General features: G+C 42.1%; 1 protein-coding gene across 1 annotated transcript in view; it reads left to right on the top strand.

The window, feature by feature from the left end:
• PEBP4 (phosphatidylethanolamine binding protein 4) overlaps positions 1-22,125 on the top strand; it is a 263,686-nt gene that overhangs the window by 114,609 nt on the left and 126,952 nt on the right. The window contains exon 4 of the mRNA XM_031950890.1: positions 16,774-16,872. Within this exon, the coding sequence (XP_031806750.1) occupies positions 16,774-16,872 (99 nt within the window). The remainder of the gene's footprint in view (positions 1-16,773; positions 16,873-22,125) is intronic.

Below are 22,125 nucleotides of genomic sequence, written 5' to 3'. Positions count from 1 at the left end.
GTTGGTGTTTTGATTTGCTAACTACCTCTACAACAAATTCTGCATGTCAAGAGTCTTCCTGCTCCCTGTGGGGAGGTTAACTTCTGACACCTGGCTCCTTCCCTGGAGAGGCTGCTTATTTAGGTCACAATCCAAGCTCAGGTTTGGACAGCAGTCCCTTGCTGTTGGCAGTTTTACAGTTAGAAGCTAGATGAAGGGAGGACTTTTATTTTTTTTTTTTATGTAGACAGGTAAACTCTCCATTCCCAGATTACTGGCTAAATTAAAGCTTCAGGATCTTCAAGAAAATAATGCCCTCTCTGAGTAGACCTTAGATCAATAGGTGCCAAAGGCTGGTGCTCTGCAACACTACACCGTCAGATAGAACTCTTTCCTGGAATCTGAAGATGTGTTTCAGTTTGTCTCCGTTGATTAATAGGTTTTTAGTGGGACCTCGGGTAAGACATTTATTCTTGAGGAGCCTCGGTCTTTTTCTGTAGCAGCTGGAGCCAATGCCAGTCTGTTGTGAGGTGGATAAGATGGGACAGGAACAAGCACTGACTTATGAGGAAACTGAGACAGGGGGAGATTCAATGGTCACACAGTCAGTAAGGATCTGAGGGGGATGTACATTCTGGTTTTCTGGACTAGGTCCCGTGTTTTATCCATCATCAGCCATTATCCTTGTAGCTACAGGGACAGAGAAGAATAAAGGTCATTCCTAGGATCATGAGAGCTGGAATGGACCAGAGATTGCCTCCAGTAGTCTTTTAATTCTTTTTATGTCTTGGACTCCTTTAGCAGGCTGGGGAAGCCAGTGAATCCTTTCTTAGAACAATGTTTTTAAGTACTAAATATGGCATTACAAAGGAAACCATTATGTTACAACCACAATGTAATTTTTCCCCCGTTGAAGTTCCTAGACCCTCTGAAATCTATGCAGGGATGTCTCAGGGGTCTGTGGACACGAGGTTAAGAATCCATGGCCTAGACCAACCCACTTACTTTCTTACAGATTAGGAAACTGAATTGAAAAATTCTACCCCAAGTCACCCAGATTATAAGTAGAGACAGAGGTTGAAACCAAGCCTTGTGAATCCACATCTACAGCCTTTCCCACCACACCATGCTGCCTACCTGTGATCAGAAGAGCTGCCTGGAGAAACAAAATTTCATAAGCTCAGATGGAGAGGGGGAGACAGCAGAGAAGTACCCCCCTTCTTTCCCCTCACCACCCGCAGACATACTCATATACTCTACAGGTGTTCGGGAAAGAAAAGTCTCTTCATCACAAAGCCTGAGTATCACACTAATATGTGTTTTGTAAACCTGTGGATTAATAGATATTCGTAGAATTAGTTGGAGAGCAATCTGAAAAGACTGACAGATGACAGATGGTTCTTAATTGGTCTCCCTGCTTCCAGTCTCTCCCTTCTCCAATCCATCTACACACAGCTGCCAAAATATTCTTCCCAATATATTAGTCTGACAATGTGACCCCTCTGCTCCCAAACCTTCAGTAGCTCCCCATTGTTTCTTGAATCAAGCAGAATCTTCTTAGCTTGGCTTTTAAATCTTTACAATCTAGCTCTAACCTACCTTTCCAGTCTCATTTCATGGGGCTCTTCATCACATGCTGTTCATTCTGGCCAGAATGGACTATTCTTTCCTAAACATGTTCCTATCTCCCACCTCTGTTCATTGACACACTATTTACTAACTTACTCTTATCTGTACTTTTCAGATAACTTACCTTCCTCTGAGGAGATCCCTTCTTTGTGAAGCTACTTCCCTCTCCCCACTTCCTAGTGCTTTTGTCCTCTTCAAATTACCTCAGTATTATCTAAAGGCAGCATGATATAATGGAAACCAGAACTTTGGTACTGGAATCAGACAAACTTGGGTCCAAATTCCCCACCCCACCCCTATATGGCCTTGTTTCTGTGAGTTTCAGTTTCTCCATTCATATGTATTCCAAGACCCCTCAGTGCAGCCACCTGTCTGCTACATCTAGGTCTATGATACTGTCGGAGAAATTGATATTTCAGATTCCCAGCTCAAAGCTCCTACCAACATATCTCTTTAGACTAGACCAAGCTATGTGATACATGAATTCAAAGCAAAAGGCATTCCATGTCATCAGAATAAAAAGGAATTGAAATTGGTATGAAGAGCTCTCTATAATCACTCCCAAATGACTACCATCTCTGGCAGGTATTTTATTAACTTAATAATAAAACTAATGTCCCTCTGTCTCTCTCCCCCTCACCCCCACCCCTGCCCCAGCAGAGTAGGAGGGGAAGATGATGGTTAACCTACAGACAGATACCAGGGAACATCTTGCAATTGGCAGTATAGGAAGAGCTAGCATCTCAACAGAGCAACTGTAGAGCATTATAGAAATCACTTTGGGGACAGCTAGGTGTTGCAGGGGGTAGAGCACCGGCCCTGAAGTCAGGAGGACTGAGTTCAAATCTGAACACAGACACTTAACACTTCCTGGCTGTGTGATCCTGGGCAAGTCACTTAACCCCAGTTGCCTCAGGGAAAAAAAGAAGAAGAAGAAATCACTTTGGACTCCTCTCAGCCAACACAACAGTTTAAGGCAGGTTTTGTTTAACCTCTTTTGTGTCAGTCTGATGAAACCTAGGGACTTCTCCAAATAATAGTAAGTGCATAAAACAAAAGCCAGGAAATTACAAAAGAAATCAATTAAATTCCAACAGTTATCTTTTTTTTTTTTTTAAAGAAAGTTTGTGGATCCCAGAGCAATAATTCCTGGTCTAGAATATGCTGATCTCTTTGAAATTGAAGCTTAAAAATCATGTTTCCAATCAGAATCCAGGTTGGGCCATAGCTTCAGGCTGCATTGACCATTCATAGGTATTGGGGAGGCATGGAGCAAAAAGTTGTTTTCCAATGAATAAAATACTATGGGAGCTGGGGGTGGTGAGGGGGGAAGTCATGCATGGGCCCATCTCCCTACTTGTAAAATGGGGATAATGATAACTATGCTAATTTCTTTACCCCATTATTATGAGAAAAGTATTTCATGAGCCCTAAAGCATTCTTTAAATGTGAGTTATTTTTATATTTATCCAAATATTTTTTCCCACTCCCAGTAGAATATAAGCTCCTTGAGAAAGGGAACTGGTTTGTTTGGCACATAATAAGAAACCCCGCAAAGGGCTGGCATTTAATACATATTTGTTGAATCGGATTGAGGGAGAGAGAGGCAGGCAGAACCCAGCAAGCTAAGAAATTAAATTGGAGTTGACTTATATTCTTGACTATACGGTATTTGTTTGCATTCCAAAAACCCACTCCACACCTAAATCTCTGGACATTTGTGAAATTTAAAACATATAGACTACAAAGATTTACTTGTTGGCAACATGTAATGGTGTCTCTGAGTCAAGCGCCTTCTGCCATTGCGCTACCCAGTCCCCTAGGGAGGTGAAATCCCTCCACAGCATCTGCAGTCTCAAGCTGGCTGGGAGAAGCCACTTTCTGGCCTCCTTGGAACGGCGTCCGCAGAGCCCCGGGCAGCAGCGGCTGACCAGAAGAGTCAGAGGCCGGGGGCTTCGGGCGCCGCTGCGCTCGGGGCTGCTCCAAAGCCGCTCTGCAGACCCGGCCAAATGAAGCGCGGAAAGTGCCACGATTGTGTAAGCTTTGTTCGGCTCTGTGTGCCCAGCTAAAAATCAACACGGACCCGCTAGATGGTAACGAGCCCCTCCATGGGACTCGGGGAGGCTGTTCCTATGGCCCGCACACACAGAGCGGGGACTTGCCAAAGTGGGAAAGAGAAGCCTGGCTTGTGAGCGAGAACCCGTCTTTTCGGCTGCCGTCTGTAGCCGCCTCTGACTCACCGTGTCTCTGCCAGGGTCTCGGCTTCTGGGAACCAAACCTCAGCTCCCAACTCAATGAGCTGGACCAGGGGTTCTTAACGCGGACTCCGCGAACTTCAGTCTGAGGCACTGTTAATAAATTAATAAAGCATTCTGAGGAAGGGTCCACAGACCCCAGAGACCCTACCAAAGGGGTCGGGGCACAAAATAGAGGAAGGACTCTGGGCCTCAGGCCCGTGCTGAGCAGCCAAGCTTAGCTTGCCTTGCTGGGATCTCTACACCTTCCTGGCGGAGGGCATGTTTTTAGTGCCTGAGTGGCTCTTGAAGGGGTCTTTTCCTGGCCAGACAGCTACAGAGTCTTCCCTTCCCCCAACCTCCTCTCCTGGCCAGCTCTCCCTGGGGGGGGGGGGTAGAGGGGGGCCTAGGTGATGGGGGTTTGCGGTGATGTAAGAAGCGAAGCAGGGTGGAGATGTCTTTGGGGCCCGCAGGCCCAAGGGGCGACCAGCCTCTCCTGCTGCAGGCCTGAGCCCCTGTGGTCCCCCAAGCCCCCGGTGTGAAGGAATCTGAGTTCTAACTTTAGGTGGCTACGTGGCTGATGGCTGTTTGTGAATATCTCATTCCTACTTTGGCTGCCCAGCTGGTAGGAACAGAACGGGTAGTCATGGGACTGTCATCATGTGCTGTCCAGGTTAACATGTAGCATTTCTATTACTATTAACAGACTTTCTGCTCCTCACTCCATCTGTTCTCTGAAATAATTGCAGTTGTACAGACCATGCCTTCGCTACAGGCAAGCTCTGGGGAAGAGGATAGTGCTTTTATGAAAAAAAAAAAAGTGTTAAAAAATAACAGCAAACATGAGAAGGAGTGGGAATGTAGCTAACAGCAGGTTCCCAATTTCTTTCGGATTCTGGCCTGCAAAGGTGGTATTTTCACACTTGTTGGGGGTGACCAAGCCTAGCCAGATGGGGGTGATTGTCTGGGCTTGGTCTCTTGAGGTTGCTGTTGTCCCCCAGCAGAGTTAGTACCTAGGAGGCTTAACATCTGGGCGGAGTTAGGAGTTCCTGGGAAGAAAGAACGGTATTTGGGGAGAGTGATGATCCTCCCGGCCAAGGACGCTGAACCCAGAACAAAACATGGGGAAAAGTCTGGGAAATGTTTAGTCCAAGACAGGTTCTAGGAAGCTGGCCTTTAAGATATATTCCTAACTCTTTGCCAGACTCGCTGAGTGATCTTGGGGAAAGCCATTGTCCCGCTGGGTGCCTCGGTTTCTCTGTTTGTGAGATGGGGACAAGATGTACCCTTACCTTTGAAGACTTTGGGGAGAGTACTTTAGAGTACTGTCAGCCTTTCCAAGGGAGGACCACGCAGGCCTGGTGTGACAGAGCCTGTGAAATAGTGACTAAGGTTCCAAATCACCATTTACTGTTTTACCTATGAAACAGCAGTGCTGTGGGAGGCTAGCGCACCAAAGCAGGAACCAGAGCCCCAGATCTGGGTCCTCACTCGGCTCTCCACTCACAGCTAACCCCAGGCAGCACTTAATCACATGGAGCTTTAGCGTTTTCAGCTACAAAGTGGGGCTGACGGTACCTGCTCTACCTAGCTCACAAGGTCTCCTTGTGAATATGGATGTGAAAGCACATCCTAGCCCTGAAAGGGCTCACGGAACATATGGGAAAGGGCTCTGATTATTGGAAATGCTCCAACTGGTGAGGCTGCCTGGAATGGTGGCAGATCTGGGCTTTCCCCTTTATCAGATTGGGGGACAATGGAAGGCAAGAGAGGGAAGAAGCATTTATCAAGTGCCTATTATGTGCCAGGCACAGGGCCAAATACTTCAGAAATATCTCGTTTGATCTCATCTTCTGCCTACTAAATCCAAATGGACTTTCTATTAAAAGCAAAAAATGGTGTGTCTTCTGGTCCATAGATGTGGGGGTGGCGACAACTGGCCCTCAGGAGAGTAGATCAGGGAGAGAAAGGAGAATATTCAGGGAATAAGGCAAGAGTTTCTTAGTCTTCTCTTTGACTTGAGAAAGTAATTTTCTAGAAAATGGAAATCCAAAGTGAAGTTTTTTTTTTTCAAGTAAGTGGAAAAAGCAAAGACCCCAACCCACCTTACCAAAGCCAGGTAGGAAAGGTCTCCTAAACATGTTCATCAGGCAAAGAATTGGTGGGACTTCTTCAGGAATGCAAAGGTACAAGTGCTCAGGCAGTGTATGGGTTTCCTCTGGTTTTTCACTAAGGAAAAGATAATGGAAATTCCCATTTTAACTGTCATTTGAAATAAGTTGGAGGTGGCAAGTTAGTAGTAGTAGTAAGTGTACAAGAATTTTCTGGCTCCAACTGGCAAGCTAGATGTTAATTCCTGTCAACTTCCCACCCCAATTTTAATTCAAAGATAAAACTCAACAATTGGCTAATATGTGTAGCTTAAAGGAATCAATAGCCTCCATGACAGAGGACTGCCAAAGAGCTATCCCTTCCATAGGAAAACCTTCCCAGGACCTCTTTAGAGCTACACACTATTATATTGTTTCACTTTCATATTAGGCAAGGCAGAAGTATTTTATATGTTCATCAACAGCACATCGATGAAGTCTGACTTACTGAGAGGTTCTCATATCTTAATGTTCTACTGGAGTTCTTTGAGGAATAAACATGTGTCCCAGAGGGGATTTATTTAGACTTTCAGTAAGAACCTATGCCAAAAGCTGTTGAAAAATTAAATTGCCATGTGATTCAAGCAAATAGTTTCATTTTTTTAAAAATCAGTGTTGGGAGCTGGCTTGGGAGCAGTACACAAAGTACAGGGACAAAGGGGATTCTCTGACCAGATCACATGTTGACACTGTTTGGTCCAGCCTCAATTAACTTAGACTCTTAGAAATGTAAGGGATACTTAAAAGCCACATAATCCAACCCTTGCTGAAAGAATTTATAGCAGCCTCCACCAAGCACTTGTACACCCCCAGTGAGAGGAAACTCACTTCTTTAAGAAGCAGCCCATTCCATTGTTGGACAGCTCTATTTATTAGGAAATTGCTCTTTATAACCAACTGAAATCTGTTTCATTACAACTTGGGTTCATAGAATCATAGATTTAAAACGAGAAAGGATCTATCCTCTCAAGACCTTTATTTGTAGATTAGTAAATCAAGGCACATAGAAATTAAGTGACTCATCCATGATTACCCAGCTAGTAAGTGTCTGAGGTAGGATTTGAAACCATGGCCTCCTGACTCAAGTTCAGGACTATCTATTACAACATCCGTGGCAAAATCAACCAATTTATCAACCAAGCCTAACAATATGTGCCATAACATCCATCATCATCCTCCTAACTTTTCAAAAGACGAAGGGAGGAATATTTTCTCAAGCCTTCTCCAGGGCCCAGATTGTCATTATAAGGACAGTTTGGGATTTTTGACCTTTTCATTCACATTATTATAGTTATAATGTCTACACAGACAGTTCAATAAAGCATTTGATATTGATGTCTCTCATACTATTCTTGAGGAAAAAATGGAAAAATGAGTGCTAGAAATTTGTTAATTTGCAACTGGTTGAACGACCACTTCCAAAGGAGAGTCACTAATGGTCTCAATTTATGGTTCCAATTTAGAGGGATGTCTTTAGGAGAATACCTAGGTCCATATGTAGCATGTTTATCAGTGACTTTGTCAAAACCTTTGTCAAAGTCTTGACAGGCTAAAATATTGTTCCAGACTGAACAAGATGAAATTCAGTATGGATAAATGTAAAAATTTTTGACGGGTTCAGAAATCAGCTTCCCAAGACAAATACAAGATGAGGGAATCATGGTTCAGACAATGATTTGCCTAAACAAAATCTAGGGATCTTGTTTAATATGTTTAATATGAATCAAAAATGTGTCATGGCATACCAAAAAAAAAAAAACCAACTAATTCAGTTTTTGGTTTCATTAAAATGGCATGATGTGCAGTTAATAAGGAGGTGATAAACACGGCTGTTTGTCTCTGTCCTGATCAGAATACATCTATAGTATTGTTCTGGGCTTCATATTTTGGAGAAAGATCTAGCCACACTGATACATGTCCAGAAGAGGGCGACCAGAATCATGAAAGGATTTTTTTAAAACACATCTGTGAAGGAACCAGGATGCTTAGCCTAGAGACAGAGAAGGAAGACTTTGGGGGCAGAGCATGGTACCTGTCTTCTCAAGTAGCTGAAGAAGTGTCATCCGGATGAGTGATGGATGTGTTCTGCTTATTCCTAGAGGGTAGAACTAGGGAATGAGTAGAAATTGCAAAGAAGCGAATTTAGGCTTAATATAAGAAAAAAAAAACTTCCTAACAATTAGAGCTGCCTTAAAATAGACCAGGCTGTCTCCAAAGAGAGTGGGTTTCCCCTCATTGGAGGCCTTCAAACAAAGGCTTGTTGAATCCTTGTTGGGTATGTTATAGACCCTGCTCTTTGTTAGGCAGAGCTTGGTCTCAACATCACTGAGGGACCTTCCAAATGTACATTCTGTAATTCTTTGTTTATTATAAGGTAGTTTGGCTGCCATGTTGTAGTGTTGATTTCTATTAAGCTTACAATTCACTAAAACCCCCGGATCTTTTCCAAGTGAAATATTGTCTAACCATATCTTTCCCACATTAAAAGTACAACTTGTGAGCTCTTTTTGGAACATTATTCTGTCAGAGATAGCCCTGCCAACTTCATGTCATCTATAAATTTGATAAGAGTGTAATCTGTATCTTCATCCAAATCACTGATTTTAAAAAGTTTATCGGAACAGGGCCAATGACAGAATCCTATGGCTAACTCTATAGGTTTTCTGCCAGGTCCTGATAGATAGATTAATCAATATGCTTTGCGTTTGGCTAGCAAATCGGCTTTGGATCCACCCAACTGTTCCAGCCTCCAAGCCAGATCTTTTTTGTCCACAAGGTTATTTTGAGAGATTATCACGTACCATGTGTAAACCCACAAGTAACCAGGATCTCAAAGCCCATTCACAAGGGTTCCCAGCTATATATCTTAGGCTCCATTCCTTTCCCATCAAATATGTTACACAAAAATCACACGTGGTAAGTAGGAAATAAATCCATTTATTCAAGCTAATAGCATACTGAAATCTGGTATTAAGTACATGAGGATACCTAGCAAAGCACAGAGTAAATGAGCTGTCCTACTAGAAAAAAAGAGTAGGAGAGAGATTGAGACAGAAAGAGACACAAGAGGAAGGGAGATCGAGATCTCACCCAAGGAGAAATTCTCTGAAGTTTCTAGTATGATAAGCTAGGGATAGCGACATGATTGAAGTGCTGTCTTTTCAACATGTCAACTTTTTCTCGGAAGTCTTTCTCTCCCTTCAGGGATCTCCCTGGAGGAAATATAAAATATCTTTCTTGAAGCTGAAAGCCAGAAGACCAGGATCTCTCTTCTTCCCAGTTCTTTCTAACTCCAAACCCCTCACGAGGCTAAAGAATTAAATTAACAACCTCTATCAATAAGGAGAATCTTATGCAAATGATTTTTTAATTCCTGGGTATATTTGTATGTCACTTCTATAGCATTTTGTTGAAGTAGCAGCCTAGTTAATAAAGAAAACAAAGCTGGTCGGTCTCTGCCCTGCACCGAACCTCATCAGTCTGACAGCATTAATTTAATGAACCCATTTTATCTCACAATGGAAACTGAATCCCTTTGTGAGTAAATAAAAACTATCATTTTAAAAGATCTATTTTTACCAGGAATCAATATCAAAATTTGAAAATTGTATTTTCTTATCCCATCTAATAAAATCAAAATAGCATTTGCCCATCTTTCATCCTGTAGCAAGTCTCCATTTTCTAAGATTCCTCAAATATCACCAACAGTGGTTCAGCAAACACATCCACAGAATTCAATTCACTAGACCAGGTCACTGGAACTCATTAAGGGCATTTAGATTTTCTCTTTCCCACTCTTTACTTAGCTTGAATTTCAGTTCCCTGCTACATATTTTTTGTTCTATCCTTTTTATTCTGAATATCACTCTTCTTGTCAACAGAAACAAAAGAGGAATCTAATAGTTTTTGTCTTATCGTTACAAACAGTTCTTGATTTATGTAAATTCACATTATAGAAATTAGACTTTAGGTAAAGAATTCTGAAAGAAATTCACATTTCAAAAAAACAAAACCACCTGTGTTAACTCTAGTGCCCAGAATTGTGCTCTCTCTCCTTGACTCTGCTCCCCTCCAGCATGTCCGGCCCCAACCCCTGTCTCTCCTCTCTCTCCCCCCACCCCGTTCCTGTATTTGTCTTCCCTCTGTCCACATTTGACTACTATGGGACTACTGTCCCTAGCCCCTGTCTGTCACCTGTTTTCTCCGTGTGGATCTCCCACATGTCTGCTCCCTTACTCTTGATTCTGGCCATGTGGCTGGCCCTTGCCTCTGCATGTTCCCCCTCCTGCTTTGTCCCTGGACCCCACTGTGTCCTTGAACCATATGTTTGTCCTTCCCTCCACTGGAGCATGACCCCCTTTTCTTCCCTCCTTCCCTTCCCTGCCTCCACAGGCAAATTTGCATTACATAAAAATCACTCTAAAATAGACTAGGTCTGAGAAAGGGTTCATTTACCTAAAGGGAAAACTGTATTGTCCATTGTCATCATCTCATTCCCTCCATCAGTAAACATAACTTTTCTTTTTTTTCCCTTCTCTTTTCCCAACATTACTTTAAAAAAAAATACCCTTTTTGTTGACTTAGCACACAAATTATGCAACCCTTGGGTAATTCTAGGATTTCACATTCCTATTTTTATAGGACCATGCCATTCTTTTGTAGTCATTCTCCATCACCTTCCTGCTTCTATCTATTATATGTCTTTTAAAAATTTGAAGTCCTGGATTAACCCCTGTGCAGTCATATGTTCTTTTTAGACTCTTCCTACTTTTCCTTCTAATTATTATAATTTGCACTTATGTCTTCAGATTTTCATTCTTGAGAGCCTCCAATCTTAAATCTACTTGTCCTTAAGAAAGTCAGGCCACAAAATTTTGCTTCTTTTTTCTCAGAATGCTTGGAAATCCATTCCTGTAATGTCTGAAGTAGACCTCGATCTATGACAGCATTCCCATCCTTGTCTAGCAGGAATTTTGTGATAGCGTGGACATTTCCCCCCAAGATTTCAAGTTATTGCTAGCTCCTTTATTAATTCCTTCTTATTGGCCACAATATCACTTCCCTTTTTCAATTCCTCTTCAATAGAATAAGAAAGGGAAACCGGCCTAGCTGAAGTAGTAAGGTACCGGGAGGGAGAGACAGAAGACAGAATGTCTCAGGCAACTTAAACTATCACCACTTGGACCATCCCTTTCAGATTTTGATAGAGACAGTCCAGTGTCCTGAAGAATTACTATTTCCAAGGTTTTTATCAGCATAATGCCTGTAACCATCATCCTGACTGCCATCCCTGTGGAGATGTAGCATGGTGATTACTCCTGTAGGCATCAAAGCCACAGCTATTCAAGGTCCAGAAAAAACAGTTCTTGCCATAAAATTTTTTGGCATAGTCAAACAATGCAACATCAGAAGCTGTTTTTGCCACAGCACCCTAAGGACTATAGAGACCTTTCCACCTTACTTGCAGCTAAAACCTTGCATATGTTGTCTCCTCCATTAGAATCAGAACTCCTGGAGAACAGGAACTGCTTGGCTTTTGTATTTGTATCTTTGGGTGCTTAGCACAGTGTTTTGCCTAAAATAAGTGTTTAATAAGTGCTTTACTCATTCATTCATACATTTAGTACTTTTAAGTGCCTAAAACTGATGGGGAGATCATTTCTATCTGGAAAGTAAAATGGCAGATCAGTAATTTCTCATTTCTACTCTTAGCTGAAGGATATATATATAATATATATATATATATATATATATATATTATATATATACATATATATATAATATATATATAACAGCAGAATAAATGAAATTTCCAATCATAATTATATGTATGTCTTCTCTTCCTGCCAGTTTTGTGATCTGCTACTAGAACTCATTTTACATTTCCTACTTTTGGAGGAGTGAGCTAGAGTAGGCCCTTACCATGATATTACTTCTTTTTTTCCCCTCCACTCATTGTGGATATCCACTGAAATGTATACCTTTTTATATTTTATACTACCACTGCCTCTTTTATCCAAACTTGTATTAAACCTCAAGTTAAACCTCAACTGACCTCTTTGAACTCTTGGCTAAGCATTACCTTGAAGATAATGTTCTGATGGTTATCTGCCAGAAATCATGCATCTGTACCTGTGTCAAAGGTACCAAAATGCCATATTGGAAAATATGGGCATGTTACATTTGCTCCTGTGCATTCTTTGACTAGATTCCTTCTACTTTCTATTTCATACTTCCATGCATTCACTATCTATATTCCAGTCAGCCATTAGTGACTGAGTATAAGAATTTGAAACCATGGCCAGCTATAACAAGAAAAATCCAGCAAATGGAACTAATAGGTGTGTGCACAACTCAAAAAAAAAAAAAAAAAAAGGCTGGGAACATGGAGAACCTGATCTTGAAAAAGTTCACTCATAAACCAGAATTGTGGGTCAGACTTCTGGGTAAATGTAGCATGGGAGAATTCTTTAATTCTTCTTCATTCCTGCTTTCTTTGGTGCTTCTTGCTCCTAGAAGAGACATAGTTCTCGATGCTGGAATATGGCATAAGAATGGGCAGTACAACATCCAGGACTAGACTTGCAATTACTCTACCACTTTGAGTGAAATAAATTCATAATTCTAACCAAAAAATCATGATTTAAAGTACTTTTCTATTCTTCATGTTGTGCTAGATGTCCCATAGAGGTCCTGATCTTCCTTTCCCTTATATATATATAAAAAAAGGATGATTAGTAGAAAGCTTGCAGGACTTGGAGCTGGGTGAGATGGACTCAAATCCTGATTCATTAACCTCTTTGAGATGCAGTCTCCTCATCTACAAAATGAGATTAAAAATATTATAAGGACCAAAGGATATACTATATGTAAAAGGGAGGAGAACTTGAACCTAGATCCTCTTGACTGAAGTTATTGCTCTTTTCACTGCATTGTTTTGCCTTTTGGGACTACAGAGTTGATATAGTCATAGATAATGAGTTATAAATTTGTGAACAATGTGTTAATATTCAATAATCCCTTTACAAGTATGAGTACTTCTCTCTAATTGAGTCAGAAGATGCAACAGATTGGCTGGACTAAAAATTGGCTATGACTCGGGAGGCTTTAAATAGCTAAGCTCTGGAGACCATGAGTAGTTCAAAAGTCCTGGCAGGAGCCGGTAGTCAAGGAGGAACCCAGCTCTTCATCGCAGTGAGGGTAAGGGAAAAAGGAGAGGAAGGGAAAGAACAGGATTTTCTCTCTTCCCTTCCCTCCATCAGCCAAAGTTTGTAGCTGTGAAGCTTCTTACCCAGAGGGAGACACATACCCCTTCTAGGAGTTGAAAAGTTACCTTCAGAGAGTAGAAAGCACAGTTGCAGGGGCAGACGTATACTCAAGATAGATAAGGATGCCAAGATGTAGGCATTTAGGGCTTTGAAAGCAGCTGGAAGGAGAGTGGCCTATGGCAGCAGAGAAGAGAATCTGCTGTGGATTTGAGAGTCACTGTGTTTTATAAAGAGCAGAATCCTGAGCTGCTCTGTGTCCACAGAGGAGCTTTTTAAGAACTCTACAAGGCTTATCAATTTAAGAAGAGTGACTAGCCTTGGTCACAAGAGTTCTCCCTATGTTTGTCTCATTACTATTGAACTATAAGTTTGTACCCACTGTTCCCACAGGCTCAGTGTATTTGTCAAAGAGAATGCCTCAGCAGCCCTCTTTGTAGTGGCCAGAAACTGTAAACTTGAGTGGATGCCCATCAATTGGAGAATGGCTGAATAAGTTATGGCCTATGAATGTTATGGAATATTATTTGTTCTGTAAGAAACGAAACGATCAGCAGGATGATTCAGAAAGGCTTAGAGAGACTTACATGAACTGATGCTGAGTGAAATGAGCAGGACCAGGAGATCATTATATATTAACAAGAAGACTATATGATGATCAATTCTGATAGACGTGGCTCTCTTCAACAATGAGATGAACCAAATCAGTTTCAATGGAGCTTTAATGAACTGAACCAGCTATACCCAGAGAGAGGACTGTGGGAATAGAGTGTGGAACAGAACATAGCATTCTCACTTTCTCTGTTGTTATTTGCTTGCATTTTGTTTTCTTTCTCAATTTTTTTCTTCCTTCTTGATCTGATTTTTCTTGTGCAGCAAGATAACTGTATAAATATGTATACATATAGTGGATTTAACATATATTTTAACATCTTTAACATGTATTGGGGGCAGCTAGGTGGCACAATGGAGAAAGCACCAGCCCTGAAGTCAGGAGGACCTGAGTTCAAATCTGGCCTCAGACACTTAACACTGCCTAGCTGTGTGACCCTGGACAAGTCACTTAACCCTAATTGCCTTGGGGGGGGGACAAAAAAACATGTATTGGACACCTGCCATCTAGGGGAGGGTGGGTGGGTGGGGGGAAGAAGGGGAAAATTTGGAACAGTAGTTTTTGCAAGGGTCAGTGTTGAAAAATTACCCATGCATATGTTTTGTAAATAAAAAGCTTTAATAAAAAAATTAAAATTTAAAAACTTTAAAAAAAGAGAATGCCCCAGGCTTGTGGGAGGAATGGTTTATCACTGCTATTCTTACTATGCCATCTTAATAATGCTTTTGCATTTTATGTCTACTGGCTAACTGTCAAGGTAAAGCACACCAATGAGGGTTCATGAGCTATGATGTTTGAAGCCCAGATACACAGGGTACCCCAGAATCCAAAGTAATAACAATCTTCTAGGGATCCAATCTCACCATCTCAGAAGAGGAATTACACATATAAAGCACTTTAAAAAAAACCTTAAATATTATCTATAATATTTTCTATAAATATTATCATTGTGGAATTGCACTTCCTTCCCTGAAAAAAAAATAGAAGAGAAAAATCCATAATCTTTGCTTATGTTTCTGCACTAAAATGTATAATCCAAATTTTGGATTTCTCTCACTTGGAGATTTCTGTGTTATCACTATACGCATGCAAAACTTTATCAACAAGTCTATACATAAATAAGAGATTCAATTTTGAGAGTATATAGAGTTTATCTTCTTGCCAGTGGACAGACTCCTATTCTATCAATCCCTTTTCCCTTCATTTGAAGAAATAGTCATATCTAGGGGCTAGAAGTATAAACTAGCCCCTGCCCTCAAGGGGTGAACATTCTCTGTTGAGCAGTCAGGACAAACTCACATGGAACAGTTAAAAAAAAATCTCTGGAGAAGCAGGTCATACCTGCCTTAGTAGCACACATTTTGCTCTCTGCTCTCTGCACTGGTCCATTGGAATGGCCAAAAATCGGTTGCATATGTCTGGGTTATTCAAAAGAATGGCTCCTTTCCTCTCCTTCTTTGCCTGGAGCAAATGCTCCAGTGATCACAAAAGCAGGGCGGAGGAGCCTGGGACAGACTCTATGGAGCCTGCTTGGAGCTAGCTCCCCATGCCCCATTTCATCCGGTAGGAGGGAGAAAGCTGAGGTGGAAAGCCCCCAGCATTTGCGAGGGTGTTTGGGAGCTCCTGCTGAAGGATGTGGTTAGTGGCAGGGCTGGGAACCAGCACTCCGGGCACCCAGGGACAAAAGATTCGACGGTCAGGACCACAAAAGCCCATTCTTTCTTGCTGAGCTCTTTGAAGGGGGATGGGTAGTTAGAAGAAAAATCAGGAGATGATCTGGAGAGAACTTTAAGGGTTAGAGAAGGATTTCTGGGAGAATTGGTCAGCCACCTCAGAATGACTCTAAGGGGTCTCAGAGATGATCTAATTCAACCTCTGGACATCTGTTGTTGCTGTTCAGTCACATCCAACTCTTCATGACCCCATTTGAAGTTTTCTTGGCAGAAATACTGGAGTGGTTCATTTTACAGAGGAGGAAACTGAGACAATGCATATAGCTAGTGTCAGAAGCCAGGTTTGAACTTGGGGAAATGAGGCTTCCCGATCCAGGCCCAGCACTCTTATCTACTGTGCCATCTAGTTATTAAATCTGACCTCAGATTCTTACTAGCTGTGTGGTATGGGTAAGTCACTCATCCCTGCTTGCCTCAGTTTCCTCATCTGTAAAATGAGCTGGAGAAGGACATGGCAAAGCCCTCCAATGTCTCTACCAAGAAAATCCCAAATGGGGTAACAGAGTTAGACATGACTGAATAACAACAATCCTGCCTCTCTCTAAAGCCTTATATTTTACGTACCCAACTTTATCCCTTTTCCCTCTCTGATTCTCACCTTGAGGTTGCTCACATCATTCCCTCTGTCCTAGATGCCCTCCAATTCCCTCTTCCCCACCTAAGTCCTACCCAAGGCCCCACTCCAAACCCACTTCTTTCATTAAACTCTTCCTGCTAAATTCAGCCTACTCTCATCTCTGAAATACTACATAAAGCACTTGTGGTTTGTAATCCACATTTTAGTATTTGTATTATGTAATATCATTTCATGGCTCCTCCAATGTCTGTATAAGTGTGCTCAGCCTCTGGACTCCTTGAGAGCAGGAACCCATTTTATGTCTTCTGTGTCCCCTAAAGTGTCTAATAGAATACTGAATACATGGCAGAAGCTCAGTAAATACTTGTTGGTTACTAGATTCTCCTCCATCAAAGGGAGATCCAGGCATCCTGCCTTCCTACTCCCACTCAACAGACCTCAAATCTTGCATCCAAGCAATGTCAGTGATGTCAGCCCCTGGAGAGGTGGTCATGAGAGCAGCATGGAGGGAGGGATGGTCAGAGCCTTGTTTTATTCTCACCAAAGCCCTGGTCACCCATGGCACTGACTTCTCTCATGAATTTTGGTTTCAGAATAAGAAGTACGTATTGATGATGGTTGATCCCGATGCCCCCAGCAGGTATCATCCCCAAAATCGCTACTGGAGACACTGGCTGATAACTGATATCAGTGTGAGTAGACTTATCAGTACTTTCTTACCCAGGAAGGTGATGGCTAAAAGCTTGAACTGATTGGTGTTTTCATGTTCCCTTTTGGGAGAGGAGTCTGGGATAAGCCGAGAACCCCTGCCATCACCCACCAGCCACCTGTCCTTCACAACCCCCTTCATTTCCTAATTGCATTTCTAAATCAAAGTATGTCCTTCAGAGCCTGACTGATGTCTGGGGGCAGGGAAGGAAAGCTGGAGTGCTACAGAGCCAAATGCCAGGCTTTCAGGGCTCTCTAACATTTGGGTAGGTCCTGTTGGTAGAATCTGGGACGGCTCTAACCAGAATGGTTCCCATGGGCAGCTCTTCTTTCCTGGTGCTCCTGAGGTGGTCTGAGCAGGCTGAACAGGGGTAAAGCATGTGTATTTTGTAATTGTTGTGGTCTAGTTTTAGGCTCAACTCCTACCCCCTTTCTTCCATATGTTGTATGGAGGGCAACATAGCTCCACGGTGGAGTCTGAAGATGTTAACTGGAACTGCAGGGTTGTATATTTACTTAGTGGACTTCTGGACAAGGAATGGGGTTTAAATGGTCAACAGCTCCTGAAAGAGGCAGGAAATGAAGTGGGGCGAGGGAGGCCATACATAGATAAGTGAAAATCGGCTCCCAACTCCTGGCTGGCTTATATAGGTTGCCATCTGCCAAAGAGCAATTTTGGCCCCTCTGGTTGTTGACAAGAGAGATTACTCTGTATCTCCTGCCTCTCCTCTCTAAAAGGAAGTGTTGAGCAATGTTGGAGCCCAGGCTCACTCCTTACCCAAAGTCTCTCAACTAAGGGGGCAGTCATAGAACCAGGGCATAGAACAGCTTTGTTAAGACTTCACAAGGAGGGAAGGAGACAGGAGAAAAGGAAGCAAGTGTTGGAGCCAGGCTTGTTGTAGGGGCTGCTGCCTCTGGGTCAGGTCAGAGATGTGCCAGCTGGCGTGCTTAAGGGATGGGGCATAAAACAGAAGGGAAGGAGTGACTCTCCATAAGGCTCTGGGGTTATAGAAGATCCTCTTGTGCTCTAATCCAAGACCAATGGCTATTTTCTACAAAGTTCCTAGAATCTTAGAACAAGAGAATGTCAGAGCTGGAAGGGACCTCAAAACATCCTTATTTCTCAGATGGGGAAAGTGAGGTCCGTAGGGTAAAAATGATTTGGCAAAGGGAATGTGGCTAATTGTGACTAAAATCTAGTCTCCTGACTCCGGCCAGTCCACAAAGTTGTGCCTTTGGACCAGAGAAGCAACATTAGCTTGGAGACTCACTCTAGAATGGAACATGGCTCCCGGATAAACAAGATGGCCTCTCTGTCTCCTCTGAAGCTCTCACAGTGGGGTTATTTTCTCTTATGACATCTTTGTAGTGGAAGGGCCAGCCAAGATCAGCAGCCCAAGTTAGAAATGGAGTAGGTGGCAGTTGTCCGGCAGACAACTGCCGGGACCAGTCTCTCAGCCCTCTCTACCCCAGCTAAGGGTGTTGAGTTTCAGGCCAGTTTTCACCGGCTGTCCCTGGCCTGAGTGCCAAACAGGAAATGGTGGCTTTCTGCAGCTATTTCCCCTAGGTCCTGCCCTTCCCCATGGGCCCTGAATTCCAAGGGGCCACACAAAAAGTGTCCATCCTATCCTACGGGATATAGGGAGATCCAGAGGGAGAAAGGCCCTCATGTAATCTAGGGGTCCTTCTTCAAGCCTCCTCTGGCACCATGCAGTGGGACAATATTTCCCCAACTGCCAGCTTCAGACTATAGTCAGACTACAAAACTTTTATCATCAAGGGCCTTGCTTCTAAACCATATAAAGTTGAAATCATAAATTTCATCATTGGAAGGGACCTAAAAATTTATGTTTCAACCCATACTCAAATAAGTATCCTCTCTCTAACACTCCTGACAGGTAATTATCCCATTTCTCTTTAAAAATATCCAGGGATGGGGAGCTCACTACCTTCCAAATCATCACATTCTATGAATAACTACAATCATTATGAAGGTTTTCTTTATATCAAACTAAAAAATGCCCGAACAATTCACCCATTGTACCTAGTCCTATTTTGTAGCGCCAAACAAAACCAATATAACCCCTTGACACAGGGCCCTACCTCCTCAGATCCTTCATTGCATAGTATGGTTGTGAGTGGCCCTCTTTTTTTGTGTGCGTGTGTGCATCCTTCTTAAACATGATAGCCAGAACTTAATACAGTACTCTTGAAGTGGTCGGAAGGCAATGACTTCAGGCTTTTGCAGTTATGTCAAATGCAGTGCAAGCCTTGGAAGCTCTTACCAAGTTAGAAAGGTTTCCAATATGGACCTGGGAATAGATTATATGACTGTCATCTAAAGTCCAGCCTAAGTGAGTTCAAAGAGACCCATCACCATAAAGTTGGCCACCAATCAAAAATATGTTTTGGGGGGTGAAGAAGACAGTGATAGAAAATATCTGAATGATAGGAGATGAGGAAGAGGGGAGAAAAGAGAGCTCGCCATAAATGGCCTCAGTTTGTTTTTTTTTTTTTCATTAAATTATGAGGCAAAGTTCTCAGATGGGAGAATTGGGAGTGGGGGGTGAAGAGCATGGGAAATTTAAGGAAAGATGAAAAAGCTTGGGAGGCCCACTCTTCGGAGAGTGGTAAGGGAGTGAATAGCAGGATTGCCTGGCAGCTGTGAGGGTCCAGCTGAGGTTATGTAACATGGTAGTAAAATGACTAGATTCTCTCTAGTGCATCCTTCCTTAACAGCACAATTTGAGGTGTTGGGTCTTGAGGAATGTGGACCACGAAGATGGAGGATTGGGAAGAATCTGATACAGAGAGAAGCCCCAAATCAATTTTTTTTCAACTCAAGATGGACTAGACCTAATAAAATAAAGCTTATCTCAATATTTCAAGAATCTGTAGTTTCATGAGGACAAACACTCTGTCCACTAATGCAAATTCTGTCCCCATCATGTTGTTCCTGAATTGCCATAGCCAAAATAAAAACATTTTTGATTATTGCCCAATCTTGCTAACACTGCTAATCGCTCTTTCCTTCTTGCTTCTCCCTTCTCTCTAGTTTTTTGAGGCATCACGTGTTTTCTCCCTCCCTCTCTGACTCCTTCTCTATCTCTTATGTTGGATCCTCCTCCAGATCAAGTTCTCTATCCATAGGCGGCCCACAGGGTACTGTCCTGGACCCTTTTCTTTTATTCCTCTACACTACTTCACTTGATGATCTCATCAGCTCCCATGGATTTAATTTCCATCTTTATGCTGGTAATTCTCGAATCTACCTCACATGTCCTCATCTCTTTCCTGACCCCCAATCTTGGTTCTCCAATTGCCTTTCAGACATATCAAACTGCATGTCCAGGACACATCTTAAACCAAATATGTTCAAAACAGAGCTCATTATTTTTCTCCCCTCTAACCTTCCCTATTACTGTAGAGAGCAATAACTTCCTCCAAATCTCCCAGGCTGGCAAATTAGGAGTCATCCTAGATCCTTCAGTATCTGTAAGCCCCTTACCCAAGCTGTTGCCTGGGTTCATTGATTTTACCTTTGTGACATCTCTCCAATATGTCCCTTCTGTCCTCTGACACTGTTAACCACTCTAGTGCAGGCTATCCTTACCTCATTCCTGGATTATTGCATTGTCCTGGTGGTGGGTCTGCCTGCTTCAAGCCTTTCCCTCCAAACCATTCTCCATTCAGCCACTAAAGTGACTTTCCTAAAACAGGTCCAATCTTGCCATCAACCTACTAAATAAACTCCCCTGGCTTCTTACTTCCTCCAGGAGCAAATACAAAATGCTGTTTGGAATTCAAAGCCCTTGGTAACGTAGCCTCTTCCTCCTTTTCCCATCCCTGTGAGCTTCCTCTCATAAGCGCACACTTCCATCCAGCAGCACTGGCCTCCTGGATATTCCACAAACAAGACTCTCCTTTTCTCAGTTCTGGACATTTTCTCTGGCTTTCCTCAAACCTAGAATGCTCTCCCTCCTCTGCAGTGTCTAATGACCCAACAGTTTCCTTTAAATCCCAACAAAAATCCCACTTTCTATAGGAAGTCCTCCTTAACTAACTCCTTTTAATTCCAACTCTTCTAATTATTTCCTATTTATCCTATATATAGCTTGCTTTGTAGATGTTTGTTTGCATGTGGTCTGGATTGATTGTAAAGTCCTTGAGGACAGGCATTCTTTTGCCTCTTTTTGTTATCCCCTGACCTTAGCATAGTTCTTGGCACATAGGAGGGTCTTAATAAATGTGTGTTGAATTTAATTGAACAGTTTGGATTAGGAAAAACATTGATAGAGTGTAGACAGTAGGAAGGACTAAGAGTCAGAGTCATTGGATTCTGTATCCAGTTATTCCATCAACACATGGCACTTCTTTTGGACCCAGAACTGTGTCAATGATGGGAAAACAGGAAAGAGTGAGAAGAAGAATACTTCTTACAATCACAGGGGAAACACTATATACATTAGATTTGATGTCAGAAGGAATGCGATACATACAACTTGCTGGCTATGTGACTTTGATCAAGTCAGAAGCATGCCTCATTTTTCCTTTCTGTAAAATGAGAAAAATAGTATGCTTTCCTTTTCCCATATAGAATGAATAAAAACAATCGATTTTTGGAACCCCACCTATAGTATTGTTCAACTTTTCACATAGTAGTGGGGTGAGAGAGGGATGGCAAAAACACTGAGCTTCTTGGAACCAAACCCTATCAATGTATTGTCAGTGTCCTCTTTCTCCTTCTTCCCTACCCTATACCTTTTCTGGAAAGTCCTCATTTGGGAGAAATTTCTAGCAGAACATTAAATGGTTTTCTTTCTCCCACCACTAGCTATATCCTTGGCTTTTACTTAGGAGGATATATTTTTTTAGGTCTGATTCATCTAATAATCTTTAGCATGAAAGTCTAATTAACTTATCAATAACTTTGTATCATTCATTTCAGAAAAATGCATATATAGGCTTCTTTTCTATTTGTCTTTGAAATTAGTGCTTAGGGCTTTTCATGCAGGTATTTTCATTAGAGTCTATTATTAATGGGAATATTGAATTCATGAAAATGGGATATTAATACTTTCCACAAAGAATATCACAAGTGATAACAAAGAGAGCTTAGAACAAATAAACAAAGGCATCTCCATCCACCACCTGCTTTCCCCTCCCCCTCTGTTCTCAAAAAGATCTTCCTAGAAACTCTCAGTGATTCTAAATTTTGACCTAGAAATCTTTTGTTT

The sequence above is a fragment of the Sarcophilus harrisii genome, chromosome 2 (genome assembly GCF_902635505.1).
Source record: "Sarcophilus harrisii chromosome 2, mSarHar1.11, whole genome shotgun sequence".
Lineage (NCBI taxonomy): Eukaryota > Metazoa > Chordata > Mammalia > Dasyuromorphia > Dasyuridae > Sarcophilus > Sarcophilus harrisii.
The sequence above is the reverse complement of the archived record's forward strand: the minus strand, read 5'-3'. Positions and strand labels throughout refer to the sequence as shown.